Here is a 25,788-nt window from a genome sequence, read left to right on the forward strand (position 1 = left end):
TCTTAATTATTGACACCCTAGTCAATCATTTAAAATCTATTTTTAAACCACAGTATGTTTCATCCTGAAACATTAAATATGTTTATACATCATTTTTAATACTGGAGTGTAGCTGTCTGAATTCCTAGTTCCTGCCGTATGGCTGCCTCTGCATTATGCTTCAGTCCGTCCAGAATAGTCCTAATTCTGAAGCACCTTACCATTAAATCTGGAAAGAGATGCATCTTGAAATGTTCTTCTCTTCTTCCGCCCTCATAACAAAATATTTTGGGCCCAAACAATGTTCTCTACAGCTTCCAGTGTTTTCATTGGATCTTGTGGGAGAGATTTGAGCAAGCCCCAATGAAATGTGAGTGAATGCTGTATTGTCAGTGCCTGTCATTACTCTATCCATCACCCTCTGCCTTCTCTAGATTACCCTGTTTGAAAAAGTAATTCCTACTTCCCGTATGGTCCCAGGCTATGGTCTGGCACGTAAGGCCAGCTCCCTGCTGAAGCTAAGCAGGGTCGGGTCTGGTCAGTGCCTGGATGGGATACTGCCTGGGAACCATATGTAAGCTGCCTTGGATTTCAATCATGAAAAGAAAGGCGGGGTAGAAATGTAATAAATATGTCAGTACTATATACTAGCACAGGACCATTGAGGCTGACCTGTTCTTTTAAAAAAGTAAAAAACCTAAAGCATACAAGAACTAGCTTTGTGAAACCATGACTAAACGACAATATTGTTTGAACAGAAAAAAATCCTTCTGCATAAGAACCCAAAATCATACGTCTGATTCATGCTTGGATATGATCAAGGCCTTGTTTCCATCAAATTGGTTGTCATTCCAAGGTGAAGTCAAAAGGGAGGGCATTTTGCAATAGGCATTGCAACAGTGCATTGTTTAAGATTGCCAAAGATTCTGAATGTCAGCATGTCCAGTAAACAGTGAATTGATGTCATTTCTGAAGTCATAACCAGCATTGCTAAATCCTTCCTAGCTCTAACACAAATATTTAAAGAAAAAGCTATGGACTTTTGACCGCAGTGATGCAATGCTTATTTTGCTAAACTGGATTAAAAGTATAACATTTTAAGGGCAGAGTACTTCTCAAAATCTCTAAAATACTTGAATTGGGGTAGATGGACTTGAAACAAATATTTATTTCCATTTAAACTTCTTTAAAATCAGTTATACTTTGTGTATAAGTATCAAATCAGTTCCTTCAACCTCTAGTATCTTGCTACATTTTCAGATGAAACCAGTAACGGATTGAAGCTAACAAACTGTTACTAATTTTCCTCCCTGCTGTCTGATTACCTGTGATCTTCAACCACCAATAATCTGCTGCTGCTGGCTTCCAAATATTTCTAACATTTCAGTGATTACTATGAAACTGAGCCACCTTAAGCCTTCATTTTGCTTTTGTGTGCTGCTGCTGCTGCTTCCACTTTTGCCTTGCAAAAACTAAGACACTTGGAATCCCCAAAGGACAGGAGAAGGATAATAGACTTTAAAAGAAAAAGAAAGCTGGCCATTATGAGGCTTAAGCTAGGACTACGCTTCTTTCTCTTGCTCCCTGTGTACTTGTTGATAAATCTGTACAGTGCCCTTATATTCATTCCATGGTATTTTCTTACAAATGCTAAGAAGAAAAAAGCTATGGCAAAGCGCTTAAAAGCTAAGCCCATCTTTAACAGCCCTGGAAGTCCATACCGATCCATTTCGCATCTTGAGTCATTAGCTACCATAGACTTTTCTGGAGCAGATACTTTGGACAAACTGTTTGATCACGCTGTAGCACAGTTTGGGAAAAAGGATTGTCTTGGAATAAGAGAGATCCTGAGTGAAGAGAATGAAATGCAGCCCAGTGGAAAAGTTTTTAAAAAGGTAAGAAATTCTATAAATGTGTGAACACTATGCATAAGGTATTTTAAGAAGGTTGAAAGTATGGCTCTTAAGTATATGACTTCCAATGAGCTGGGATCAGTAGTAAAAAGCACTGAATATAGTATTGTTTAGAGATTTTTTAATTATATGCACCTTATCACTGTTACATTATTCAGATTGTATGTTTAGTTTTTTAAAAATATTCTTTCTTTCAAATTAGCAATAAATCAATGCTCATTTCAAATGGCATGTCTGCTGTTTATTACTTTGTCATGCAAGCATGGATATGAGGTTAACACTTCAGGTATTTGCAATATGTGCTGAAGAAATAAACTTTGTTATGTTTTTCTGTTGGATTTCTGTTGCCATGTACGTTAGAAATGGGTTGTTATTCAGTGGGATAGATTCTAAAATACTTCAGAGAAAAAAATCTAATCTGTGTTTATCACTACAGCAAGGAAAAGTAGTATTAGCATAGACTCCTTATTGGGCAGGTTTCTTAAACTAAAAATACAGCTTGCCCATTTTATAAGTTATATGCATTTCTTTGAGACCAACTTCATGGGTAGTTTTCTTAATGATGATTAAAAGGTTTAGATTTTAGAAACAATTGTTCTGGGGCATACAGCCTCATTATATTGATCAAGTCATTCAATAGTTTGCTACCAGGCCAAGTTCAAGGTTCTAGTTTTGGTGTACAAAGCCATAGGGCTCAGGACCAGGATACCTGAAAGCCTGTCTTAGCCTTATATACCCAGTCGACTACTGCGCTCTGCAAGTGAAGGCCTCCTGCAGATACCATCTTATCAGGAGGTTCGTTCTGCACAATATAGGAAATGGACCTTTACTGTGGCGGCACCTACTCTGTGGAATTCCCTCTCCTTGAATATTAGGCGCCATCTGTGCTATCTTTTTGGCGCCTTTTGAAGACTTTCCTCTTTCAACAAGCCTTTTGAGACCTATCCCAGTCTGCGTCTGTGTTAGAATTGCTTATTAATATGTTTTTTTAATAATATTTTTAACAATATTTTTAACCCTTTTAAAAAAGATGTTTGTAAAGCTTTTTAAAAAATGTTTTTAACCTTGTTTTGTCTTAATGTATTTTAAGGTCTGTTTTTATAGTGTTTTTAGCGCTTCTGTTTGCCGCCCTGGGCTCCTGCTGGGAGGAAGGGCGGGATATAAATCAAATAAATAAATAATATATTATACAAGCATTTTTACTTTAACCAGCTGATCCTAGGAAATTATAGATGGCTGAACTATGAGGAAGTTAACCAGAAACTGAACCACTTTGGGAATGGACTAGCTGCACTTGGGCTAAAGCCAAAGAGCACAGTTGCTATATTCTGTGAAACTCGAGCCGAATGGATGATCGCAGCACAAACATGTTTCCGATACAACTTTCCTTGTGAGTATTAATGATGCTGTATTTGACAACAACAAGCAAATTTAACAAAACACAGGATTATGTTCCCAAGCAGTTTGTTTCCTTCTTCTCCTGACCCATATTTTTTGTTCTTACTGCAATGTTGTCTCCCAAGTTATCAGAATGAATATGTAACTATAACATGCAGTGCCAGAGTTTTCTGTCTGTAATGTTTCTATGTAAAACTCAAATGTACACAAGAGTAAGCACAGTGATAATTCAGAACAGCCATAATTAGTGTGAATAATTATATTTAGTCACTGTGTGTGAGCTTTGCATAGGCATGCAAGACGTATTCTACTTAAGGGTAGGACTGCACTGTTACTCTTGTCTTGCAGCAGATGTGAAACAAAAAATGATCATGGAAAACCAAAGTGCTTTTCCTTATTCCTCAGTGCAAAATAGTTGATGATGGAAACAAATGCAGTTTGGGTTTCAACTTTTATTTTAAGCTTAAGCTGCTTTCCTCCTTTCTATTAAATAGTGGTTACTTTATACGCAACCCTTGGAGAAGACGCAGTAGCCTATGGACTGAATGAATCTGGAGCATCATATCTAATCACTAGCACAGACCTTTTAGAAAGCAAACTTAAGGTAAGTCTTATCAGATGCCTTCATGTAGTAAACATAATAGTAATCTTGCAGAAGATCAGGGTTGGGTTACTTTTAGACCTCTGTGTGACAGTACTTCACATTGTGTAGGAAACTACTTCAGCATTAGGCTGAAATTCCTGAGATGGTGACTGACTTGCAGTTACGTGTATTTTGCACTGAGGCTACAAAGTATGGCCTTGTGTCATAATTCAGTGGCACTCTCAATAAATTACCTTTATTGAAAATGTTTGAAAATCCTGGAATCCTTGATGGCAGCATCAAGGCACAAATAAAGCATTCTTGATACCTTTGCCTCTACCTTGTGGAACACTTTCCCCTGAAGGTTGTCACAATTCTAGCATGAACCCATACATAAGATCTTTCCATTTGGGGAGGGTGTCTGATGGCTTAGGACGGTATATTTTTAAAGCACTGATATTAGCCAAAGCCATCATGACAGCAATAGAGGTATCCAAATAAATGGGCTACAGGCTGAGAACCCATTCAGTACTCTGTGTAGTCAACCCTCCACTATTTCTTCATCAGAATGTATTGTCAGAAATCCCCTGCCTCAGACATATCATTTATGTGGACAAGAAGACTATCAATAAGTCAGACTATCCTGAAACACTGGAGATCCATAGCATGCAAGCAGTAGAAGAACTGGGAGCCAGACCAGAAAACTGTAAGTGGACAAACTGATAGGCTAGCACAGCTGCTTTAAGTGAAATGATAAAGCACTTTGCTCACTGTAGTAACAAGGTTGTAAATCAGAATGAAGCAGCAAGCTGTTTAAAATGCAAGTTTCTCTCTTAAGGTTGTATGTAGATGTGCATTTTTTTAAAAAAAAAATTGTATTTTCTTCATCTGTATCAGGGGTGAGGAACCTTTTTCAGCCCAAGGGCCACATTCCCTTATGGATAACCTTTGGAGGGGGGCACATACATATGGGTGGGACCATACACCAAATTGGATGGAGCAGTGGTGTAACTTACATCTTTGCACAGGAGGTTACAGTAGGGCCCCACTCATACAACAGGTTAGGTTAGGTTCCAGACCCCTGCTGAAAATCAGATCAGCTCGAGCACGGGAGTCTGATCACGCCAGAAGAGGAGGAGATCAACTGTAGCGCTGTACAGCTGATCTTCCCCTCCTCTGGCGAGATCAGCTAGAGCGTGGGGAGCTCCAGCTCCCCTCCACTGATCACCCCACTGGCACCGTATTAGCGCAACGCCAAAAAGCAGGGCACCGAGAAGCAGGGCTCTACTGTACATTTCAATCATGCAAAAGCCAGAGGCTTCTATAAGCACTACACATCTCTCCTTCCTGGCAAGGAAGAGGCATTATCATCGTTCAAGGGCACATTTCAGCCAGGAGGAAGGTTTGTCCTGTGAAATGGCTATGGCTTGGGGAGCATCCCAAGGGCCAGATAGAGAGCTCTAGAGAGCTGCATTTGGCCCCCAGACCCGAGGTTCCCCACCCCTGATATATACAAGATGGTGGGATATAATATGTAATGTGCAATACTTAATAGAAGCAAACCATACAATAAACATTTACAAAACTCCATATCCAAATAAACAGAAGCAGCTAAAATTAGAACGACAGTAGCAGGCTGGGTGAAGCAGTAAATGCCAGATCAAACGAATAAGGTTTGACCTGCTGCTGAAATGATAATGTCACCACTAGTTGCACTGCTAAAAGGAGGGCACTCCATAGAGAATCTGGACCAGTTGCTCTGAATCCAGTAGGCAGACCATTCAAATTTTGATGCTATATTCCGTACTTGCCCTGCTCTGGTCCTGCGGATGAGTGCACAAGTTGAAGCAGGTTGGTTGTCACAGCACCAAGGAGAATTCATAGTGAGCAACTTCTGACAAGGGTTGGAAGTGAACTGAAGTCTCTTGAGCCTCTGCCTCTAGTCCACATTTCAATTCTTCCCTTTTGGAGAACTAGAGCCTCTTAAGGGACAACTCTCTGGCTTCAAGTCAAGTACTTCTCTTGTGCTCCATGGGCTCCTATCTTGAGTACTACTTGTGCCGTTGGAATGGCAAGGCAGAGGGGAAGGGATAATGACCACAGTAGGGTATGGAACACATATCTGAGAGCTGTTTTAAGCCCTTCCCAAGCTTCTTCCTTCTGACTGAACATTGACATAGAAAGTGACATGTAGATATGGCACATAAGTATAATAATTGTATGTTTTCACTATTTTCTGCCCAGTGAGAATTAAACTTGCTTTGGAAGCAGGTCTTCCATTGCTAGAAGACTCATTTTCAGCCAAGATTGGCTTGTGATATAAAATACTGTTTATTTTCTGTGATGTCCTGATCTGTAACTTTTTCCCCTAGTAAACATCCCTCCAAGTCGACCTAATCCTACAGATATGGCCTTAGTAATGTACACCAGTGGCTCCACTGGGAGGCCTAAAGGAGTGATGATGATGCATAAAAACTTGATAGCTGGAATGACAGGACAGTGTGAGCGAATACCTGGGCTGGGGTAAGAACTTCCTGTTTGTCAAATATGTATGTTAAAAACTTTAAAAAAAAAATCTTGCCTTTCTGCAATTGCTTATGGTGCAATCCTGCGTCTCCCCTTGGAGGACAGGGTACAGACGTTCCGGCGTTCTTGGGTGCACAGCAACATGACAGCCCACAGCATGGCCACCAGGGGTCCTCCACTGTCTGACTGGTGAATCTGGCAACCATGCCCTGCTTTTATACATTTTATCTGCCAGGGCTGTTTGGAGCCTTGTGAAGAGGATTAGAGGCTGCTAGGGAGGAAAAAAATGTCAGAGAGAGAGAGAGAGAGAGAGAGAGAGAGAGAGGGGGGGGGGAGAGAGAGAGAGGGGGAGAGAGAGAGGGGGGGAGAGGGAGAGAGGGGGAGAGGGGGAGGGAGGGGGGGAGGGGGGGAGAGAGGGGGGGAGGGGGAGGGAGGGGGGGGAGGGGGAGAGAGGGGGGGAGGGGGAGGGAGGGGGGGAGGGGGGAGAGAGGGGGGGAGGGGGAGAGAGAGGGAGGGAGGGAGGGAGAGGGAGGGAGGGGGGGAGGGGGAGGGGGAGGGGGAGGGAGGGGGAGGGGGAGGGAGGGAGAGGGAGAGGGAGGGGGGGGGAACTGGGCCAGCTTGCTCTTCCTTGGTGCTTCCCCTCACTCAGCAATGACAACAATCCATGTGAGTGGGTGGGGGCATCTTGCTGTCTGCTGCGGCCACTGATTGGCAAGCAAGTGAAGAGGGCAGAGAGGATTAACGTGGCCCAGTCTAAACACTCTTCTCCGCTCCCAGTACTTGCCATTCCTGCCTCCATGTGTTTTTGCATCCTGTTTTCAGCAGGTAGACAGGAGGATTGTGCTCTGTGGCTTTATAATGAACATGAGCCTTAACTGACTAGGAAGTGTTAAAGAAGAGTGTTCAAGACAACAGACAAATTAGTCTGTATAAGAGATGTAAAAGTCACGTGCCTTGCCTAGGATGTGTTACTTACAGATCCTGAGCTAATACTTTGGCTATTTACTTGCTTCTTACTGAATTAGAACCTTGCACCTTGGACAAGATAATTCTAAGGCTTTACTACAGCAACAATAGTGATACAGTAGTTAACTCTACTACTGCTAAAGTTGAGGGAGAGACATGCAATTGCCAAGGAATGGAAAACAAACAAAAACTCCTTTTATAAAGCAGAGGTCTGAGACTGTTCCAATTACACAGTCTCTGAGGATTCTGTAATGGACTTCTGAAAATGGACTGCCTTCAAGTCGATCCTGACTTATGGCAACCCTAGGAATAGGGATTTCATGGTAAGCGGTATTCAGAGGGGGTTTCCCATTGCCTCCCTCTGAGGCTAGTCCTCCTCAGCTGACTAGGGCCTGCTCAGCTTGCCACAGCTGCACAAGCCAGCCCCTTCCTTCTCCTCAACTGCCAGCTGGGGGGCAACTGGGCTCCTTGGGACTATGCAGCTTGCCCACGGCTGCACAGGTGGCAGGGCACGTAACCCCTGAGCCACTCACTGTGGGGGTGATCTTTAGCTGGCCCTTGGCACCCAGGAGACACGAGTGGGGATTTGGACTCACAGGGTATCATATATGGGCCCTATCAAAACTGTGTGTGGTTCCCAAACCTTTTCCCCACATACCACTTGAAAATTGCTCAGGGTCTTGATGAATTGCTGAATGATTTTTCTGCTTGCTGTAGCAACTGTAATTCGCACTGCGAGATGCTGTGAGGATGTGTAATTGTATTTGTATTGCTTCTATTATTCCTTATATTGTATTTTATTGCACTGCAGTTTGAATTCCATAGAATTCAAAGTGTAATGCAATAAAATACAATATCAGAAATATAAACCATTGAGACTCCATAGAAATAAAATACAATATAAGAAATAGTCTATAGAAATCCGCAGAATTCAGATTGTAATACAATAAAATACAATATAAGAAAGAAAAGAAGCCATAAAAATACAATTAAAAATCAATATGAATATTTACTGTGGACGTACCATGGGCCACCTAAATGAAGGTTGTGGACCACAACTTGGGAACTCCTCCTGTATAAGGTGTGTGGTAAAAAGGCCAGGTGAAAGAAACATCAGTTCTGGTAGCTGCTACTTTGACAGTATTTGGAAATTGGGTGCATCCTGGGAATTACATGAATGCACCAAATGGAAAGTCCCTTTCCTCTTTTATTGCTTGGAAGACTGTTGATGAGGAAGGGGGAGAACAGAAGCAAGCTTGAAATGGAAACCTGTTTTGTCTTGAAGTCTCCAAGCTGGAGAGAATATTAATTAACCAAAACAAGTCTAGGGAGCTGAAGCAGGAGGTACAAGATGCTTTCCATTACTGCCAAGATTTTAAAGCTTGCTTTGTTGAGTTACCTAATCAGCCTGGCTGTATGTTGCAGAGCATAGATCCAAGCATCCTTCAGTTATGAGAGAAGAATGTAGAATCAAAACATTTTGATGTGCTTGCTTAAAAGATTAGACCATTTATGGAGGACAAGGCTATCAGTGGCTACTTGCCATGACAGTTGTGTTCAGTCTACGCTGTCGGAGGCAGTATGCATCTGAATAGCAGTGGCAGGAAATGCAGGTGGGGAGATCACTGTTGTGCTCAGGTTCTGCTTGAGGGCTTCCCATGGGCATTTGGCCACTGTAAGAACATAGTGCTGGACCAGATGGGCCTTTGACCTGATCCAGTAGAGCTCTTATGTTCAGAACGATGTACCAAGATATATCCTGCTTGCTATATTGAAGCACATAATATTTCTCCTTTAGACCCAAGGACACATACATTGGTTATCTGCCTTTGGCTCATGTATTAGAACTGACAGCAGAAATTTCCTGTATTACATATGGCTGCAGGATTGGATATTCCTCTCCACTCACGCTATCAGACCAGGTAAGAGAATACACTGAGCTCTCCTATCGGTTGTTGACCAAGAAAGAAATGCTTTTACGTTCAGCACAGTGAACGCTAAAGACTTGATAGTGAGTTAAAGTAATAAGCGATTCCAGCTCACCACGCTAAAATGTGCTAAGCTTAGGAGTGGCGAGTGCACGAAAGTTATAACTGAAGCAAGTAACATCTAAAGATGCGCCCCTGAAGCATTGCCCTAGAGACTGACTTTAGAAAAATCTAGCTAAACCACATGATTCCCCCCACTAAAGTTATCTTTAGAATCAGCTTTGCAAGCAAGTCCAAAAAAAGTCTACCAGTCCACACCAATTTTGCCAGCCTGCCCACGCATATCTATATATAGTAGAGTGTCTTGAGCAGGCAAGCCCTCAGTTGCTGATCCTGAAGCACTGTAATATGTTGAAATGGAACAAGCATCGTATTTTTCTTGCTCACTAACTGAATGGTTTCAGCATGCAAAGCTCTGCAAAAAGTTTCACAGCTCCCCCCCCACCTTTTTCCCCCAGTAGAAACTAGGATTCAAACAGCAGCACTCCCCAATGTTATGGCTAGTTATTTTGTTATATCAAAGGTCTGCAGATAACAATGGACGCCACTGCTCTTTTTAATAAAGAAAATAATATTATAAGAGGGCTTCCTTGTATTTTTGAGGTTCATACCTGTTCACTGCATGGAATAAACTATTTTGCTTTGCAATTTAAAGATCTGTGGACCTACTTGCACTTGAACTAGGATTCTCTCACTCTTTTTCTTGCAGTCAAGTAAAATTAAAAAGGGAAGCAAAGGAGATTGTTCTGTTCTGAAACCCACACTGATGGCAGCTGTACCTGTAAGTATTGGTAGGGGTGAGTGGCTACTGGAATATGTTCATTTTTTCATGTAAATCATTCCAATAGCGTTAACATTAAGAAATAAAGTGAATCTGATTGTATGGTAAATTTTTGTTTTATTTAAAATTTAAAAGGTGCAGTAATGTATTTTCCCAAATAAGTGTGCGTAGGATTTCAGTCTTAGATCTCAATATTATATGCTTTAGAATTACATTTGGTCCCTGCATCTGCAAGGCTTGAGTACAAATAGTCAGTGCTATGATCATAGTCAGTGCTATGATTATAGACAACTTGTTTCGTACAATAACAGTTTCATGAGTGTCCCATTTCCCATATTTTGACAATAAAAAACAACACTGGTGACAAAAAACCCATGAGAATGGCACAGTCAGAATTGCAGACCTTGAGGTTTGTCGTCAAATACTATTGTGATACAATTAAGCTGAAGATATGTCTTAAAAGATTTAAAACTATATTAGAGTGTAGTCCTTGAAATAACATAGCCTCAGAGGGAGAGGGAAGTTTACCAGGGAGGAAAGCTCAATTTTTCCATTGCGCATTTCAGCTTGTGCCTACGCAATATGGCCCCCAGCTGAGATTGACCACAAATAGATTAGCTAGACTGTACATTAAGTGTTGCGCAACTAAGGAAAAACTAAGCTGTTAAAAATGAATGAGGTTCTCCTTCCCACTCCCCTTAGATTGCCAGGCTATACTAGAATAAACAGGATCAGGAATGGTAATATTTCTCAACACTCCCCCTCCCCCTTTTTTAATCTTCACAGGAAATCATGGATCGAATTTATAAGAATGTTATGAGCAAAGTTCAAGAAATGAACTATATCCAGAAGACATTATTCAAGATTGGATATGACTATAAATTAGAACAAATCAAAAGGGGCTATGATGCACCCCTATGTAATTTGTAAGTACATTTCATATATGTGCTGGTCAGTATAGTAGTATTGTAGTGGTTCTCAACTCCCCCCCCCCCCAATGGGCCACTTGAAAATTGCTGAGGTTCTTGGTGGACCATTTAATGATTTTTATGTCTATTGTAGCAGTGGTAATTCCATAGAATTCAAATTGTAATACAATAAAATATAAATAAAAGAAGCAATAAAGGTTTAGTTAAAAATCAGTACGGCTATTTAATGCGAAGGATGTGCTGTCTCCCATCTTCAACCACAAATCCAGCGATATGCAGCAAGCCACCTGAATGAAACTTAGGGGCCCCTGGTGACCCACGGATCACAGTTCAAGAACCCCTGTATGATAGGAAGCAGAACTTTGGGACTCATTTGAGTAAATGTATTTGCACTATTTTTTTGTGTCCTGAAGGCCCAGCACAGCAAAAATCCTAAATATGGCTGCACTGTTATACGTTCTCTACTACTTTGAGTAGTGCTTATGCAGGGGTTTAATGGATTGTACCATTATGAGATCATTTAGGTTAGGAAACGTTTTGAATTTTACCAACAAGGAGTGTCTACCAGGAAAAAAAAATAGTGCTAGAACTCAACTTAGACCAAAGGGTGGAAGTAAAACATTTGAGAATTTTTTCCCTGACTTTCACTGGGCTTTGGTTGAACATGTTCCAGTCAAAATGTGCACATGCACATTTGAACTGCACAATCTAGTGCTGGCCTGAAGCATGGATGTTTTCTTGTCATTTGATTAACCTAGGTGGCATGTACTTTTTTATGTTAACGCCAATTTCTTTTTCTTTAAGACTTTTGTTTAAAAAAGTGAAAGCATTGCTAGGAGGGAATGTACGTATGATGCTTTCAGGAGGAGCACCCCTTTCACCTCAGACACAACGATTCATGAACATTTGTTTCTGCTGTCCTGTTGGCCAAGGATATGGCTTAACAGAAACTTGTGGAGCAGGGACAATTACTGAAGGTAAAGATTGAGGGTTCCATTATCTTCATTTCTAGGAGGTCTGTATATTTTTCCTAAATCACTGACCTGCAAATTAACTGGCACTGGCTGTTCTCTTATCTAGCATCTGCAGTTTAACTTGGGATGCTTCCAAAAGACTTGTTTGTTGAGCATTCATCCTGATTTGTTTGTTCAAAGTTTGTGAGTAGGCTATATTGTGTGGAATCAGGCAATTGTTACCTCACACTTTCCAGTGCATTTTCCTATTACTTTATCACAAAAAAATCTGGTTTTCTTTCATTTGGAAGTAGGTTTGTTGTGCAAGAGTGCCAAATCCACTTTAATTGCACAACCTCAACTGGCCAGTATGCACTTGAATCCACCCACAAAATAGCAACAGTCTGGGAGTGCCCATAATTTAAAATAATAAAAACCCTTTTGGTTGTCATCTTAATCTTACCTGATTTTTCCCTCCCTCTAGTTTCTGACTACAGCACTGGCAGAGTAGGGGCTCCTCTAATCTGCTGTGAGATTAAACTGAGAGACTGGCAAGAAGGTGAGAGAACACTGTATTTCTAGTAAAAATTAGAGCAGCACTTTCCATGTGTGAATAACTCATAAAATGTACTTACAGACCTGGAAAAAAAATGCCCAGGAGCCTGTTTGAAAAATAGCTTCTCCCCTAGATTTTCCCTTAGAAGAGACTGGGGGTGGATCTCAGGTTTGTGCACTTACCGCCTCTGGTTCTTTTCTGTGGAGAAAGTAAACACCTGATTGTTTATTTGAATGCAGGAACTTTTAGTTCATGTGCTGTCCTCTCTCTTTAGTGATGTGGTGGGAGGAGTCCTTTCCAGAAAAGCCCTTGAAAGAAATATATTAAGACTGCAAGTCTTGCAATCTTCCAGGTTCAGATACAGTAAGCTTATTGCTGTAGATATGTAGTATCAGTCAAGCTTACAGACCAGTCCTACGCATGTTTGTTCAGGAGATTGCAGTTCATTTTAATAGGGCCTACTTAGTAACCATGTAAAAGATAGTTGTGTTAGGCTGTAATGGTGTGCTCACTTACGTGGGAGTAAGCCCCATAAACTTGGTGAGACTCACTTCTGAGTAAACATGCATAGGCCAGATCCTCATGTCCAGCATGTGACAGGCTCAATTAGCTTGATGTGAAAAACTTTGTGGACACTGGTCGTTCATAATAAAAGATGGTATTTTATCGTCCCTGTGAATTTCATATCTTGGTATAGTTAATCAGTGATTGTCACTTCTTAGGTAGAGCATTATATTTTTATATTGCTTTATTGCCTGCTTTATGGCAGCTTTGATTCATTTCTCAATGACTTCTGGAAGATGAGAGCTATAATCATTTTTGCTAATTATTTTATGTAACTTTTTCAGGAGGCTACACTACCAGAGACCAGCCAAACCCTAGGGGAGAGATTATAATTGGTGGGCCTAATGTCTCAATGGGATACTTCCGAAATGAAGAGAAGACAGCAGAAGATTTTATCATTGATGAAAATGGCCAGCGATGGTTTTGCACTGGAGATATTGGAGAGTTTCATTCTGATGGCTGTCTGCAGATCATAGGTGGCTCCTCCTTTCTTCTGACTCAGTTACAGTTTGATAAAGAACACTTAATACTGCAATGAGGGATAGCCAGCGTTAGTCCATGGAAATCATTGGCTTAAGTAACTTCAATTTCTTTCAGCAGCCTTCTGAGAGCATGACCTGATTGGGTGTCGCCAAATGTATATTATCTCTTCCAGTTGTACAGGAGTGTGCTAAATTGCAGTATTAAGATGTGCTGCGAGATGGAACTCTGTTATCTGAATCCAGTCTTGTAAATTTAGCCTTGCAATTTTATGAATACATTTTTTTTTACTTTGGTTTCATAGTTATAGCAGATTCCTAGTTGCAAAGGCAAAACAGACACTTCCTCAGGAATTGGATTTTGGACTACTTTTCCCATGTTGGTCTAAATTATAACATGACATGTTTTGACTGTATACAGGAAAAAGCTCAGTATACAAAGTATAAGTAGAAACTCATACCTGGGAGTTTGCTCCACAAACACAGCGGGTTGTGGTTCTGAGTAAAGATGTATAGGGTCAGACTGCATGCTCTTTAAAGCACTGTTTCACTTAATTATGCCCACAGATCGCAAAAAAGATTTGGTGAAGTTACAGGCAGGAGAATATGTATCGCTGGGCAAAGTTGAGGCAGCCCTGAAAAACTGTCCACTTATTGACAATATCTGTGCTTATGCCAAAAGGTAGGTTTGCATTTATTAGCGTGTTCATAATTTTGCTGTGCTGGTCATCTTATGTGAGGCTTTTAAAAAAATATATTTTGAACAAGTAAGGTAGTGTGTTTAGTAAGAGTGAGTCTTGTTCTTCACTATCCAAAGGCCTTATTGTATGAGTAGAAATAGATACAGGGTCTCTCCAACAGGTGTGGAGCTGACACACATGCCTTGTCCCTATCTCTGGTTAGAGCACCCAGTAAGTTGACACAGAGAGATAGCAGCTGTTAACTGTGTCATAGTCCTGAAAGTAGTTACTGTATCTGTTTGAAATAAGCATCATCTGAATGTCCCCAGCATTTTACATACAAATTAGCAATATCCTAGTTCAGTTTCTTCATCTTTAGCCTCTGTGTAGAAACAAGATAATTTACAGTAACATGCTTTTTGTCTGCAAGCAGTAGAAAAACATGAAACTATATTTACCTTTGCATTCTTACTAACACTTGTGGGTTGGAACTGTGTTCCAGAAAAATACCTTACTCGCACCCCTTTTTTTTTCTGTGCAGACTATGAAGCAAATATTATGATGATAAATGAGAATTGAATCCAGTCTCTACAAATCTTTAGGACTGGAGTAAGCTTCTAGCTAAAGCACATAGAAATATTACTGCAAACAAATGAGTATGATCTAGGTCCTGAACTATGTTATCCTGCATTCTGTTCTAGTGATCAGTCTTATGTCATCAGTTTTGTGGTTCCCAATCAGAAGAAGTTAACTGCTCTTGCTGAACAGAAGGGTGCAGTTGGCAACTGGGTGGACATCTGTAACAATCCTATTATGGAATCTGAAGTCCTGAAAGAGATTAAGCAGATGGCTAACAAAAGTAAGCAAACAGCTGTTTCTGTGTTTTCATGGTACTGTTATAATGATACACAAATGAGGCCTGCAGCAAAACATGAGACTAATAGCAGGAGTGGCAAACCTCCAGCCTGAGGGCCAAATGGACCCTTCCAAGCCTCTTTAACTGGCCCTCAGGACTTCCCAGGCCATATACTAGCCTTATCACCTAACAGGAGTACTCATATTGAGGGTGCCAACCATAGTCCAGCATACTATAAGGGCTTAAGCAAGCCAGTTTAGTCTCCTTGCTGCTCCCCAGTTCTTGCATTTTTTTCTTTTCAAACTAATCCTTTACATTCAGTGGCTCTTGGTATCCACTAAGCATGTTCAGTTCAGGAGGGGCTTCTTCCTTTTGTTCCTTTTGAGTTTTTTTTTTTTTTAAATACTGTTGCAAACAACAGGTTCTCCCAAGGATAGTGACACCTTCCTTTTGTTCCTTGGTGACCCCGTTTTGGGTTTATTCCTGCCAGAAAGGAAGCACTAAGTTTGCTACTGGAGGATGTTAAGGACAAGGCCTGACAAACACCACTTTTTGGTTATTTCCCATAGAATGTGGAGGATATAGTGGAACTCTATGGCCTAAAACACAGCCTTCCAGGGATCCAGTTTTCCCCTCCGCCCTGCCTTTTTTCATTTTAAAATAAGGTGTGCTGGAATAGCACATGTGAGTTTGGTAGTCAGCTGCCCAGAGCTGTTTTCTTCTCTGTTCCCAAAATTCCACCTTCTGGATTGGATTTCCTGTGTGTGTAGAACCCATACTGAGTACGCAGCTTGCTTGCAACATTGTTGTGCTTCCTGTTACTTGGGACTTGCTGGGTGGTACTTAACACTATGAACTGTGTGTTCCTAGCACTGCAGCATATATTAGCAAGACTCTTTTAAGCTGGATGTGTCATACATGTATCAAGAACATCCATTACTGCTAAGAGAATTACATTTAAGAAAAGTTTTATGGACTTTAATGAAAAGCAAAGGTTTGAGGAATAAATGCAAGAATGGATCTTGACCATATTTCCCCCTCGCAATACAGATAATGCTATAATTCTTCAAGAGACTTAAATAGAGGGGAATATCTTTCTCTTTTTTGGCGGGGGAAGTGTGATTTAAAGTTAGCTGGGCTATACAAATGTAGATAAAGTTGGGTAAGAAGTGCTGCATGGCCAAGTAGCTTCACATGGAAAATGGACAGTCCTTTGATTATGTAGCAAATCATAGTTCATTACTCTATTGCCATCTACTGGCTAAACTTTGTGATACACTGAATTTAGAAAAATTGGTATTTAATTTAATTCATTTATTTTGGATATTTTTACCCTGCCTCCTAATTTTAGCAAAGTTCTCACAGCAGTTTCCAGTTCAAGTAAGTGATGTATTAGCATACTATAAATAGCAGAGAAAACATTATAAAACACCAATAAAAGCAATAACAGATTGGAAAAAAAGCACAATAAAACCAACAAAAGAACAGTATAAACAATCCATTATCTATATATCAATAAAATTAAAGGCTTCAATGAAGTCAGCTGTATTAACCATTCAAAACATGGGCAACTAAAATAGTCTTAACCTGGCATCTGAAACTTAAAATGATTGTGACTAGGCAAACCACTCCTGGGGAGAGCATTCTATAACTGGGGTGCCACCATAGAAAAAGCCCAAAGGCCTTGTTCCACGTCCACTGTTGGGGGCAGTATGCTTATGAATGCCAGTTGCTGGAAACCGTAGGAGGGGAGAGTCCTCTTGCACTCAGGCCCCGCTTGCAGACTTCTTGTACGGGCATCTGGTTGGCCACTGTGAGAACAGGATGCTGGACTAGATGGGCCTTTGGCCTGATTCACCAGGGCTGCTGTTATGTTCTATCCCAGCTACTCACTTAACACCAAAATGGGGGCACCTAGAGAAAGTCTTCTGAAAAGTTTTTTTCCCCAATGACTAGCAGGTTCATATGGGAACCCGCAGTGTTTTCATAAGTACTTTCTGAGTGAAAGACAGCTCATTTCTTTTATGGGAAAGAAAAGTTGCCCCAAATTTCTTCTACCTTGACAGTTAAAGCACTGAGGTTGCAATCCCTGCTTCCATGTTAGAACATAAGAACATAAGAAGAGCCTGCTGGATCAGGCCAGTGGCCCATCTAGTCCAGCATCCTGTTCTCACAGTGGCCAACCAGGTGCCTGGGGGATGTTCTGACAGAAGTAGAAACATGTTGTCAACCTACTGCTTTCCTGAAGTCATAACTTCATTCATTGTAAGCCAAACCCTGAAATCTTAGCGGAGAAAGCAAAATTCACTGCAATTACTGTTCGTTACAGTTGACAAAGTCTTAATAATCTATTCGTGATTATGAGAATTTAAAATTAAATGTTCTTGTTGAATTACATTCCTGTGTTGATACTTCGATTAAGACAGAAAACTGGCACGTGAAGCACCATTTCCTTGTATTAGTTAATTGATTCCCTATTTTCCTACATCACTGTGCTCAAAATAACTTTTTAAAGAAAAGGTAGATATACATTAAACTGCTGTTTAAAGCAGTATTAGAGACAGAGCTTTAAGAATGTTGCAGGGTCTGTTTTCAGCATTCTTCTAAAAATGAATAATGAAAGGTTGAAGCATACCTCTTTTTGGAAGGTCGTTCCACGCTCTGGGTACCACAGCGCAAGGGGCCCCATCACTCATACTCAACTACTGAACTTTGGATAGTCAAGGAACAGAGAGAAGGGCCTTGAAAATAGACTAAAGTTCTTAGGCAGGTTTATATGGAAAGAGATACATCCTGAGAGACTGGTATCAGCCCATTTAGGACTTTGAGAATTTAAAAAACCCTCAAAAACCTTGAATTCATCCTGGAAACAAATTGGCAGCCAGTGAAGATGACTGAGGGTTGTCATAATATGACATATGCGGCCAGTGCTGTGGTGGGAGTGTTTTGCCCCTTACCCCTCCCCGGCTTGTATCGGCTTGTGCCGGCTCTCCCGGTGCCACGGCTGCGCTGCTCTCAGCCGTTGTTGTCGTGTCGCTGTCGCCTCCCGGGTCGGCTCCATTGTGTGGGCTCGTTATCAGAGTGGCCCTGGGCTGTTGTGTTGTCCTCGCTGCTGCGGTTTGGCGCCCTGGATTGCCGTTGCGACTGTTGTGGGCTTGGCTGACGTTCTGCTGCTGTTGTTGCCGCAACTTTGTGACCCGGGTCACCATCACTCATCGTCATCGTTGTGCGACCGCCGTGGATGTGGATGCTGCCTCGCTGCTGCTGCTGCGGTCTTGAGCACTGGGCGCTTGCTACGGCTGCTATTACGACTGTACGCCCGAGTCACCATCGTCGTTACTACGGCTCCCGCGGGTCCGGCTGCCGCTCTACTGTTGCTTCGTCCTGACTGCCTCGGACTGTTTTGGAGACCGTTGTCACTGTTGTTGACCGCTACTGCCATTGCCTTTGTGGTCGCTCCTATCGTCGCTGTTGCTTGGTTGGGGGGCATTGCCGTTCCATCGCTTTTGAGCCCTTGCCGTTACAGCTGCCGTTGTGGCGACCCATTGGCTGCTGGGACGTCGTTGTTGCTGCTGTGCTATTTGGATGTATGAGTGGTTGTATGAGTGAGTGTGTGATTGTGTATAGAGTATGAGCTTTGTTATTTATTTTATTTTTATTATGTTCCTGGGCGAGAAGATAGGGTGTTGGGAGGGAGGACCAGAGGGGGCCCCAATCAGTGCAGTGACGGGTAATGGGAGGTATGGCGCTGTGAGGAGGACATGCCAGTTAAGGGGAACTCGGCCCAGACAATTGGTGGCTGTGCCGTGTTCTGGTCCTCCTCACATCCACAGGATTGCTGGTAGTTCTATCAGCCAACTCTCGGATCTCCAGTTGCTGCTTTTTAATGCCAGATCGGTAAATAATAAAACCTCCCTCATCTATGATTTAATTGTGGATGAGGCGGCCGATCTGGCATGTATTACCGAAACCTGGGTGAGCGATCTGGGAGGTATTAACCTCTCCCAGTTGTGCCCACCTGGGTATTCGGTTCAGCATCTGGGTAGATCCGAGGGTCGGGGAGGGGGAATCGCTGTGGTCTATAGAAGTTCCATCTCTCGTTAGGCACCCCATCCAGGTGGCTAATGGCCTGGAGTGTCTGCACATTACGTTGGGTCAGCGAGACAGACTGGGAATACTGTTGGTGTACCGTCCACCCTGCTGCCCAACAGCTTCCCTAACTGAGCTGACAGAGGTGGTCTCAGACTTGGTGTTGCGATCTCCCAAACTTTTGGTATTGGGGGATCTCAACATTCATGCCGAGGCCGCCTTGTCTGGAGCGGCTCAGGACTTCATGACCTCCATGACAGCCATGGGGCTGTCTCAATTTGTTACTGGCCCTACACATGTGTCAGGACATACTCTAGACTTGATTTTTGCCACTGGGTTAGGGGATGGTGATCTGGGAGTGAGGAATTTTACATCTATTCCTTTGTCATGGACAGATCACCGCCTCTTGAGATTTAGACTCACATTGTCTTCTCCCCTCTGCAAGGGTGGAGGACCAATTAAGATGGTCCGTCCCCGGAGACTAATGAATCCTGAGGGATTTCAGAGGGCTCTAGGGAATTTTCCGGCTGACAAAACTGACGATTCTGTCGAAACCCTGGTCACTCTGTGGAATACGGAAATGACCCGGGCAGTTGACACAATCGCCCCGGTGCGCCCTCTCCTTTGCAGAGCTCAATTAGCTCCTTGGTTTACCGCGGAGCTAAGAGTGATGAAGCAAGAAAGGAGACGGCTGGAGGGCAAATGGAGGCGAACTCCCGACGAATGTAATTATGCACTTGTGAAGGCCTCTACCAAACGTTATGTGAGGGCGGTGAGGGCAGCAAAGAAGCAGTACTTGGCTGCCTCCATCCAGTCATCTTGTAACCGCCCAGCGGAACTTTATAAAGTTGTCCAGGGACTTTTACATTCTGGTCCTCCGGATGCAATATTACCATCAACGGCCTGCTGCAATGAGTTTGCGAGGCACTTCCAAGATAAGATCATGAACATCCGTCGGGACCTTGACTCCAATATTGTAACAGTTGAACCTAATGAGGTGTCCAGAACACAGTCTTGTCCTGTTTTATTGGATGAGTTTCAGTTGGTACAGCTCGAGGATGTGGACAAGGTGCTTGGACAGGTGCGGGCGACCACTTCTGCTCTGGACCCTTGTCCCTCGTGGCTAATAAAAGCTAGCAGAAATGGAACAGCCAGCTGGGCCAAGGAGGTGATTAATGCCTCCTTACGAGAGGGAGTGGTCCCACTCTGCCTGAAACAGGCGGTGGTGAGACCGCTCCTAAAAAAGCCCTCCTTGGACCCTGACAATTTTAACAACTATAGGCCGGTAGCAAATGTTCCATTTCTGGGCAAGGTTCTAGAGCGCGTGGTCGCTCACCAACTCCAGGCCCTTTTGGATGAAACTGATTATCTGGATCCATTTCAATCCGGCTTTCGGACAGGGTTTGGTACAGAAACGGCCTTGGTCGCCCTGTATGATGACCTCTGTCGGGAGAAAGACAGAGGGAGTGTAACTCTGTTGGTTCTCCTTGATCTCTCGGCGGCTTTTGATACCATCGACCATGATATCCTTCTGGGGCGACTTGCGGATTTAGGAGTTGGAGGCACTGCTTGGCGGTGGCTGCGCTCCTATCTTGGGAATCGTCTCCAGAAGGTGATGCTTGGGGAGCATTACTCAAGTCCCTGGGTGCTCCAATATGGGGTCCCGCAGGGCTCAGTTCTGTCCCCCATGCTCTTTAATATCTATATGAAGCCGCTGGGTGAGGTCATCAGGAGTTTTGGAGTGCGTTTCCAGCAATATGCTGATGATACGCAGCTCTATTTCTCCTTTTCATCTTCTTCAGGTGAGGCTGTTAATGTACTAAACCACTGCCTGTCCGCGATAATGGACTGGATGAGAGCTAACAAACTGAAACTCAATTCTGACAAGACTGAGATGCTGTTGGTAGAGGGACCCTCTGCCCAGATGGTTGATGTCAGACCTGCCCTAGATGGGGTTACACTCCCCCTAAAGGAGCAGGTCCATAGTTTGGGGGTCTTATTAGATCCGCTCCTGTCACTTGAGGCCCAGGTAGCCTCGGTGGCACGGAATGCGTTCTACCAGCTTTGGCTGGTAGCCCAACTACGACCCTATCTGGACAGGGAGAACCTCGCCTCAGTTATTCACGCTCTGGTAACCTCTAGATTGGACTACTGTAATGCTCTCTACGTAGGGTTACCTTTGAAGACGATTCAGAAACTTCAGCTAGTGCAGAATGCTGCGGCCAGAGTTCTTACTGGGACGAAGAAATTTGACCACATAACACCTATTCTGGCCCAACTGCACTGGCTTCCAATATGTTTCCGGGCCAGATTCAAAGTGTTGGTTCTTACCTATAAAGCCCTTAATGGCATTGGACCGCAATATCTGATGGAACACCTCTCTCGCTATATACCTACCCATTCACTCCGCTCGACGTCTAGGGCCTTTCTCCGGGTCCCAACTTATAGGGAGGCCCAGAGAACAGTAATTAGATCTAGGGCCTTTTCAGTGGTGGCCCCCGAACTATGGAATGCCCTCCCAGATGAGATACGCCTGGCGCCTTCTTTGTCATCTTTTCGGCGCCAGGTAAAAACCCACCTCTTTGCCCAGGCATTTTAAGCTATTTTAATTTTAATTTTAATTTAATTGTAATTTGTAATTTTTATTTTATTTTTATTTTAGTTTGTTTTAAATATGTTTTTTATTGTATGGCGCAATCCACACCTGCTCGTATTTTAAATATGTGGTTTTATCTTGTTGTACACCGCCCTGAGAGCTGTTGCTATAGGGCGGTTTAGAAATGTAATTAATAATAATAATAATAATAATAATAATAATAATAATAATTGATTGGCTGGCCCTGGACAAAACCCTAGAACTAAACTTAAGTTTTTTTAAAAATAAGTTTTTTTATGAAGTGGTATACAACGGTATTTTTAATAAAATCCTGTAGCCTAATGGGTCGCAAACTGTGTTCCAGGGATCCCTGGGTTTCCTTATAAGCTTATTGGAGGGATAGGTTCCTCATTGAGAAGATTAAATGAGCAAGGTTCCCTAAAATACTTCTTGCAGTGTGAAGCTGCAGGAGGGTGTTGAGCATGTTCTTAGTCACATGTGAGTGAGGCCCATCAGGCTTGTTCTGAGTATGCACCCTCCGAATCTGCTGCAGTGCATGGGGTTTCAATCACAGACATTCAGGAATTCCACGACGGATGGATGCCTACGGTAAAAGTTCCTGGTATCTTGAAAATCGCTGTTCTCTGGTTGACCCAATTAACCCAGCTCTGCATCACACATAACTGAATATTTTGTTCAGGATGTTTTCGTATGTGCACATTAGTTGAATATTAAATTGTCATTTCTTTTCTAACATCAATTTTTCATCCTCCCAAATTGGTCTTGCAGTGAAACTCGAGAGGTTTGAAATACCTGTCAAAGTGCGGTTAAGCCCAGAGCCCTGGACTCCAGAGACTGGCCTAGTTACAGATGCTTTCAAGTTGAAAAGGAAAGAGCTGAAGAACCATTACCTCAACGACATTGAGCGAATGTATGGCGGTAAATAACCTCCAAACATCATGAGTCGAGAAGTTGTGCAGGATTCCTTCTAGGACTGAGCAACAAATGTAACTCCCCAAACATTGGCTATAATTATAAATGGAGAGGTGGCATTTTGTGAAAAGGATGAAAGCTACACTTCATTTTAAAGAAGGAACGGCACTGGCTTCCTGAACTATACTTTCAAGATGCTGTTAAAATGACTGACCCACTGCCATTGTTTCATTTGATCACTCCCAGTACAGAATGGTTGTGTTCATATGAAACTCCCTCATTGGGTAAACCATTGTTTCTTCCTTTTTATATTCTGGCTTCTCTTACTCATAAGGAATTAAATCATCTTTGAAGTTTCCAATATGATGATTTTAAAAATGGAGGAAAATGAGCTTGTATTTAATTTATGCACTGTATATGGAAAAAGTGAAGAAAGAATAGGCAGAATCAAGCTTATAGTTTCCAGAGTGCTGCTCATAAATCTGTAATCTCAGGTCCTTTGGTAGATAAAGTAGTTTCTTTTAACTTGACTGTCATTATGCAGAGCTAAGAGACAGAGAGGAGATAAGTTTGTCTTTTGAATGGTACTTTCACACAGCCAAAAATAGACAGATCCACAATGCTCCTAACACACAACTGCTTTGGAATGGGGTTTTGCACAGTGTGTATATTCAGCAAACACGTTTAGTTCATTAAAGCGTCACTGATCAAATTTTTGCAGCAGAAATATTACCACTGAGTTCTATATGCTTATGCTAGTTTGCTAGTTAACTGAATACACACTGAGTGCAGTTAGCTATAGTTCAGGCTGCTAAAGAAAGCACTTTGGCTGTGTGGAAATACTGAGGAGGAAGAGACATCTGTGGTACTTTTTTGAGAGTATTAAGGGCCCAGTAGCATTTTACTCTACAGTGAAGAGCTGTAAATGCAGCTTTAAAACCAATATTTCTCTTCAGTGTCTTCTGCCTTTATAAACCACAGACCACATGATTCCCTTGATTTTAATAGTTCATGAATTTAATATGGGAGAGGCAAGACATATAATACTGGTGGGATCTTCTGCATGCCAGTATTCAGAGTATTTATAGTGCCTAAAAGGGAGACAAGTACACTTCAGAGGTGGACTGTAATCCACATTGAAATGCATCCTCTCTGTTCCCTAAGGGTTGCATCCTGCACTTCTAATACTACTACAAGGAGTCATTTCCTATTCAAACCCAAACATCTAAAAACCTTCTTTTAAATGATGGCAAGTTAGTGATCTTTGCCATCTCTAACACTACGCCAGCTTCTAACGGTAACACCCGCATCCATTAAGTTTTCAGATAATTTATTTAGTACATTAGGACACTTCCTTGGAAATCAGTGGGACTAAACAAGTTTGATGGCTAAACTTTGTCTCTGTCTTCTTAACTGTACACTTGTACTTATCAAGAATGGTGATTTGGGATGTCTGTGCCTGTTCTCCCAAGCACATCCAGACCAAGAATTCAGTCGTTGGTTTTTTTATGTTGCTTTTTTTTTTTAACTTTGAAAAGGCATTTCTATTTATCTTTTAATACATCGCACAACAAGTCATATGTAAAAACTGAATTTCTTACTTGTGAGCAATGAACTTGATCTTTGGAAGTTTTTGTTAAAGGAACTTGTTCAAAAGGAAAATACTGTATTTAAATCTTGTCTTCTTTCCGTTTGTGAAAATGTTTGTTTAAAAACTGGAATTTCTTGCTGTGCTGAGGGGAGAGTCAGGCAAAGACTCTCCTGTAGTTTGCTGTTTTTGTGTGCTGCATTCAACAGAGTGTCTCTCTTTTTTGTTTTCCTTTAGTTCATGCTCTGGACTTTTATATCCCTGCAAGCAGGTCACACTTGAACTAGAAATACTGTAAGATGTGGCAATTCTTGATGCTGTTCTACTTTGCACTTTTCTCTTAATCCTTTTATATATGTTGCTTCCAGTTTTGTACAGCTGTGACCCTTGATTGCAATGTGTTATACTTTGACTTGGCGCTAAAAAGTATTTATAAAATAGATTTCTTTTATTCATAATATTTAAGTGTGTATATTATGGTCAAAAGAAAACAATCCGGTATTGTTTCTAAAAAATGAAGAGATTTTTGTATGAAATGTTGTTCCTGCACACAGCAGTTTTAAATACAGCTTGGGCAAGTTTTTCCTTCTATGAAGTGTATGTGTGGATCAGTCAACCTTCAAAATGACAACAAATTACTAATTCCAGTTTTCATTAAGCCCGTTGTGCCATTGTTCTGGCTGCAACTGGTTATCCTGTCCTTAAGGACCAATTTTAATTTTGAAGCTACAAGGGATAGTTTAGATAATTTTTTCACTGTACTTCTCCTGCCAAACCAGCACACTGCCAACTGAGCTTGTCAACTCCAATCTGACGACTGCTAATGGGACCAGGAAAATGCCTCTTGGTAGTTACTAACCAAACACATACACTTGTTTACATATACAGGAAATGCTTACCCTGTCAATTAGTGGATGTTTTTCTCAAGTGAACTTGTTGAGGTCTGTTACATTCAGTATGTGATAAAAATTGCTCTTAGACACAAATTTGCTATTTTGAATGTCATTCATGACAAAAATTGTGGAAAAAAACAAATATGTGGAGTAAATAGCCATTGTGTGCTTCTAAATCTAACAGCAGCTTGTGAAGTTTATTTTAGAATGAATTTGGCCTGCATAGTCTCTTTGCTCCATGGATGCTTTGATTGGCTAACCTTGGTTTTTTGTATGCATGAAGGTTTTTTTAAAAAAACTTTCAACTGTGAAAGTCTCAATGTTCAAGAGATGTTCTTTCATAGCGTAGTCTCAGTGTTGTCATAGCTTTTTTTAAAAAAATTCAAGTCCATATAACACATCACTTTGCTATTTCATCAAATACAGTTACAGCACAATCCTGTACTTAGAAGTAAGCCCCGCTATGCACTATCAATTTAATGCTTTAGTATACCACTTTAAACAGTCATGGCTTCCCCCCAAGAATCCTGGGAACTGG

The 25,788-nt window shown here is 41.8% G+C and overlaps 1 protein-coding gene across 7 annotated transcripts in view; it reads left to right on the top strand.

Annotated features, from left to right (window-relative positions):
- The window catches only part of ACSL4 (acyl-CoA synthetase long chain family member 4), a 102,783-nt gene extending 77,352 nt beyond the window's left edge, over window positions 1–25,431 (top strand). For 3 of the 7 annotated variants that reach the window (XM_061598142.1, XM_061598140.1, XM_061598143.1), the window contains exons 3-16: window positions 1,240–1,874; window positions 3,105–3,282; window positions 3,785–3,894; window positions 4,441–4,579; window positions 6,246–6,396; window positions 9,164–9,287; window positions 10,063–10,134; window positions 10,921–11,060; window positions 11,868–12,040; window positions 12,501–12,575; window positions 13,421–13,612; window positions 14,183–14,297; window positions 14,997–15,154; window positions 22,626–25,431. In XM_061598142.1, the coding sequence (XP_061454126.1) occupies window positions 1,524–1,874; window positions 3,105–3,282; window positions 3,785–3,894; window positions 4,441–4,579; window positions 6,246–6,396; window positions 9,164–9,287; window positions 10,063–10,134; window positions 10,921–11,060; window positions 11,868–12,040; window positions 12,501–12,575; window positions 13,421–13,612; window positions 14,183–14,297; window positions 14,997–15,154; window positions 22,626–22,783 (2,136 nt within the window). In that variant the 5' untranslated portion in view covers window positions 1,240–1,523 and the 3' untranslated portion in view covers window positions 22,784–25,431. The remainder of the gene's footprint in view (window positions 1–1,239; window positions 1,875–3,104; window positions 3,283–3,784; window positions 3,895–4,440; window positions 4,580–6,245; window positions 6,397–9,163; window positions 9,288–10,062; window positions 10,135–10,920; window positions 11,061–11,867; window positions 12,041–12,500; window positions 12,576–13,420; window positions 13,613–14,182; window positions 14,298–14,996; window positions 15,155–22,625) is intronic. The other 4 variants (XM_061598141.1, XM_061598144.1, XM_061598146.1 and 1 more) reach the window with 3 other exon arrangements.
- Window positions 25,432–25,788: the final 357 nt, after the last annotated feature.

This window comes from Rhineura floridana, chromosome 16, assembly GCF_030035675.1.
Source record: "Rhineura floridana isolate rRhiFlo1 chromosome 16, rRhiFlo1.hap2, whole genome shotgun sequence".
Taxonomy (NCBI): Eukaryota; Metazoa; Chordata; class Lepidosauria; order Squamata; family Rhineuridae; genus Rhineura; species Rhineura floridana.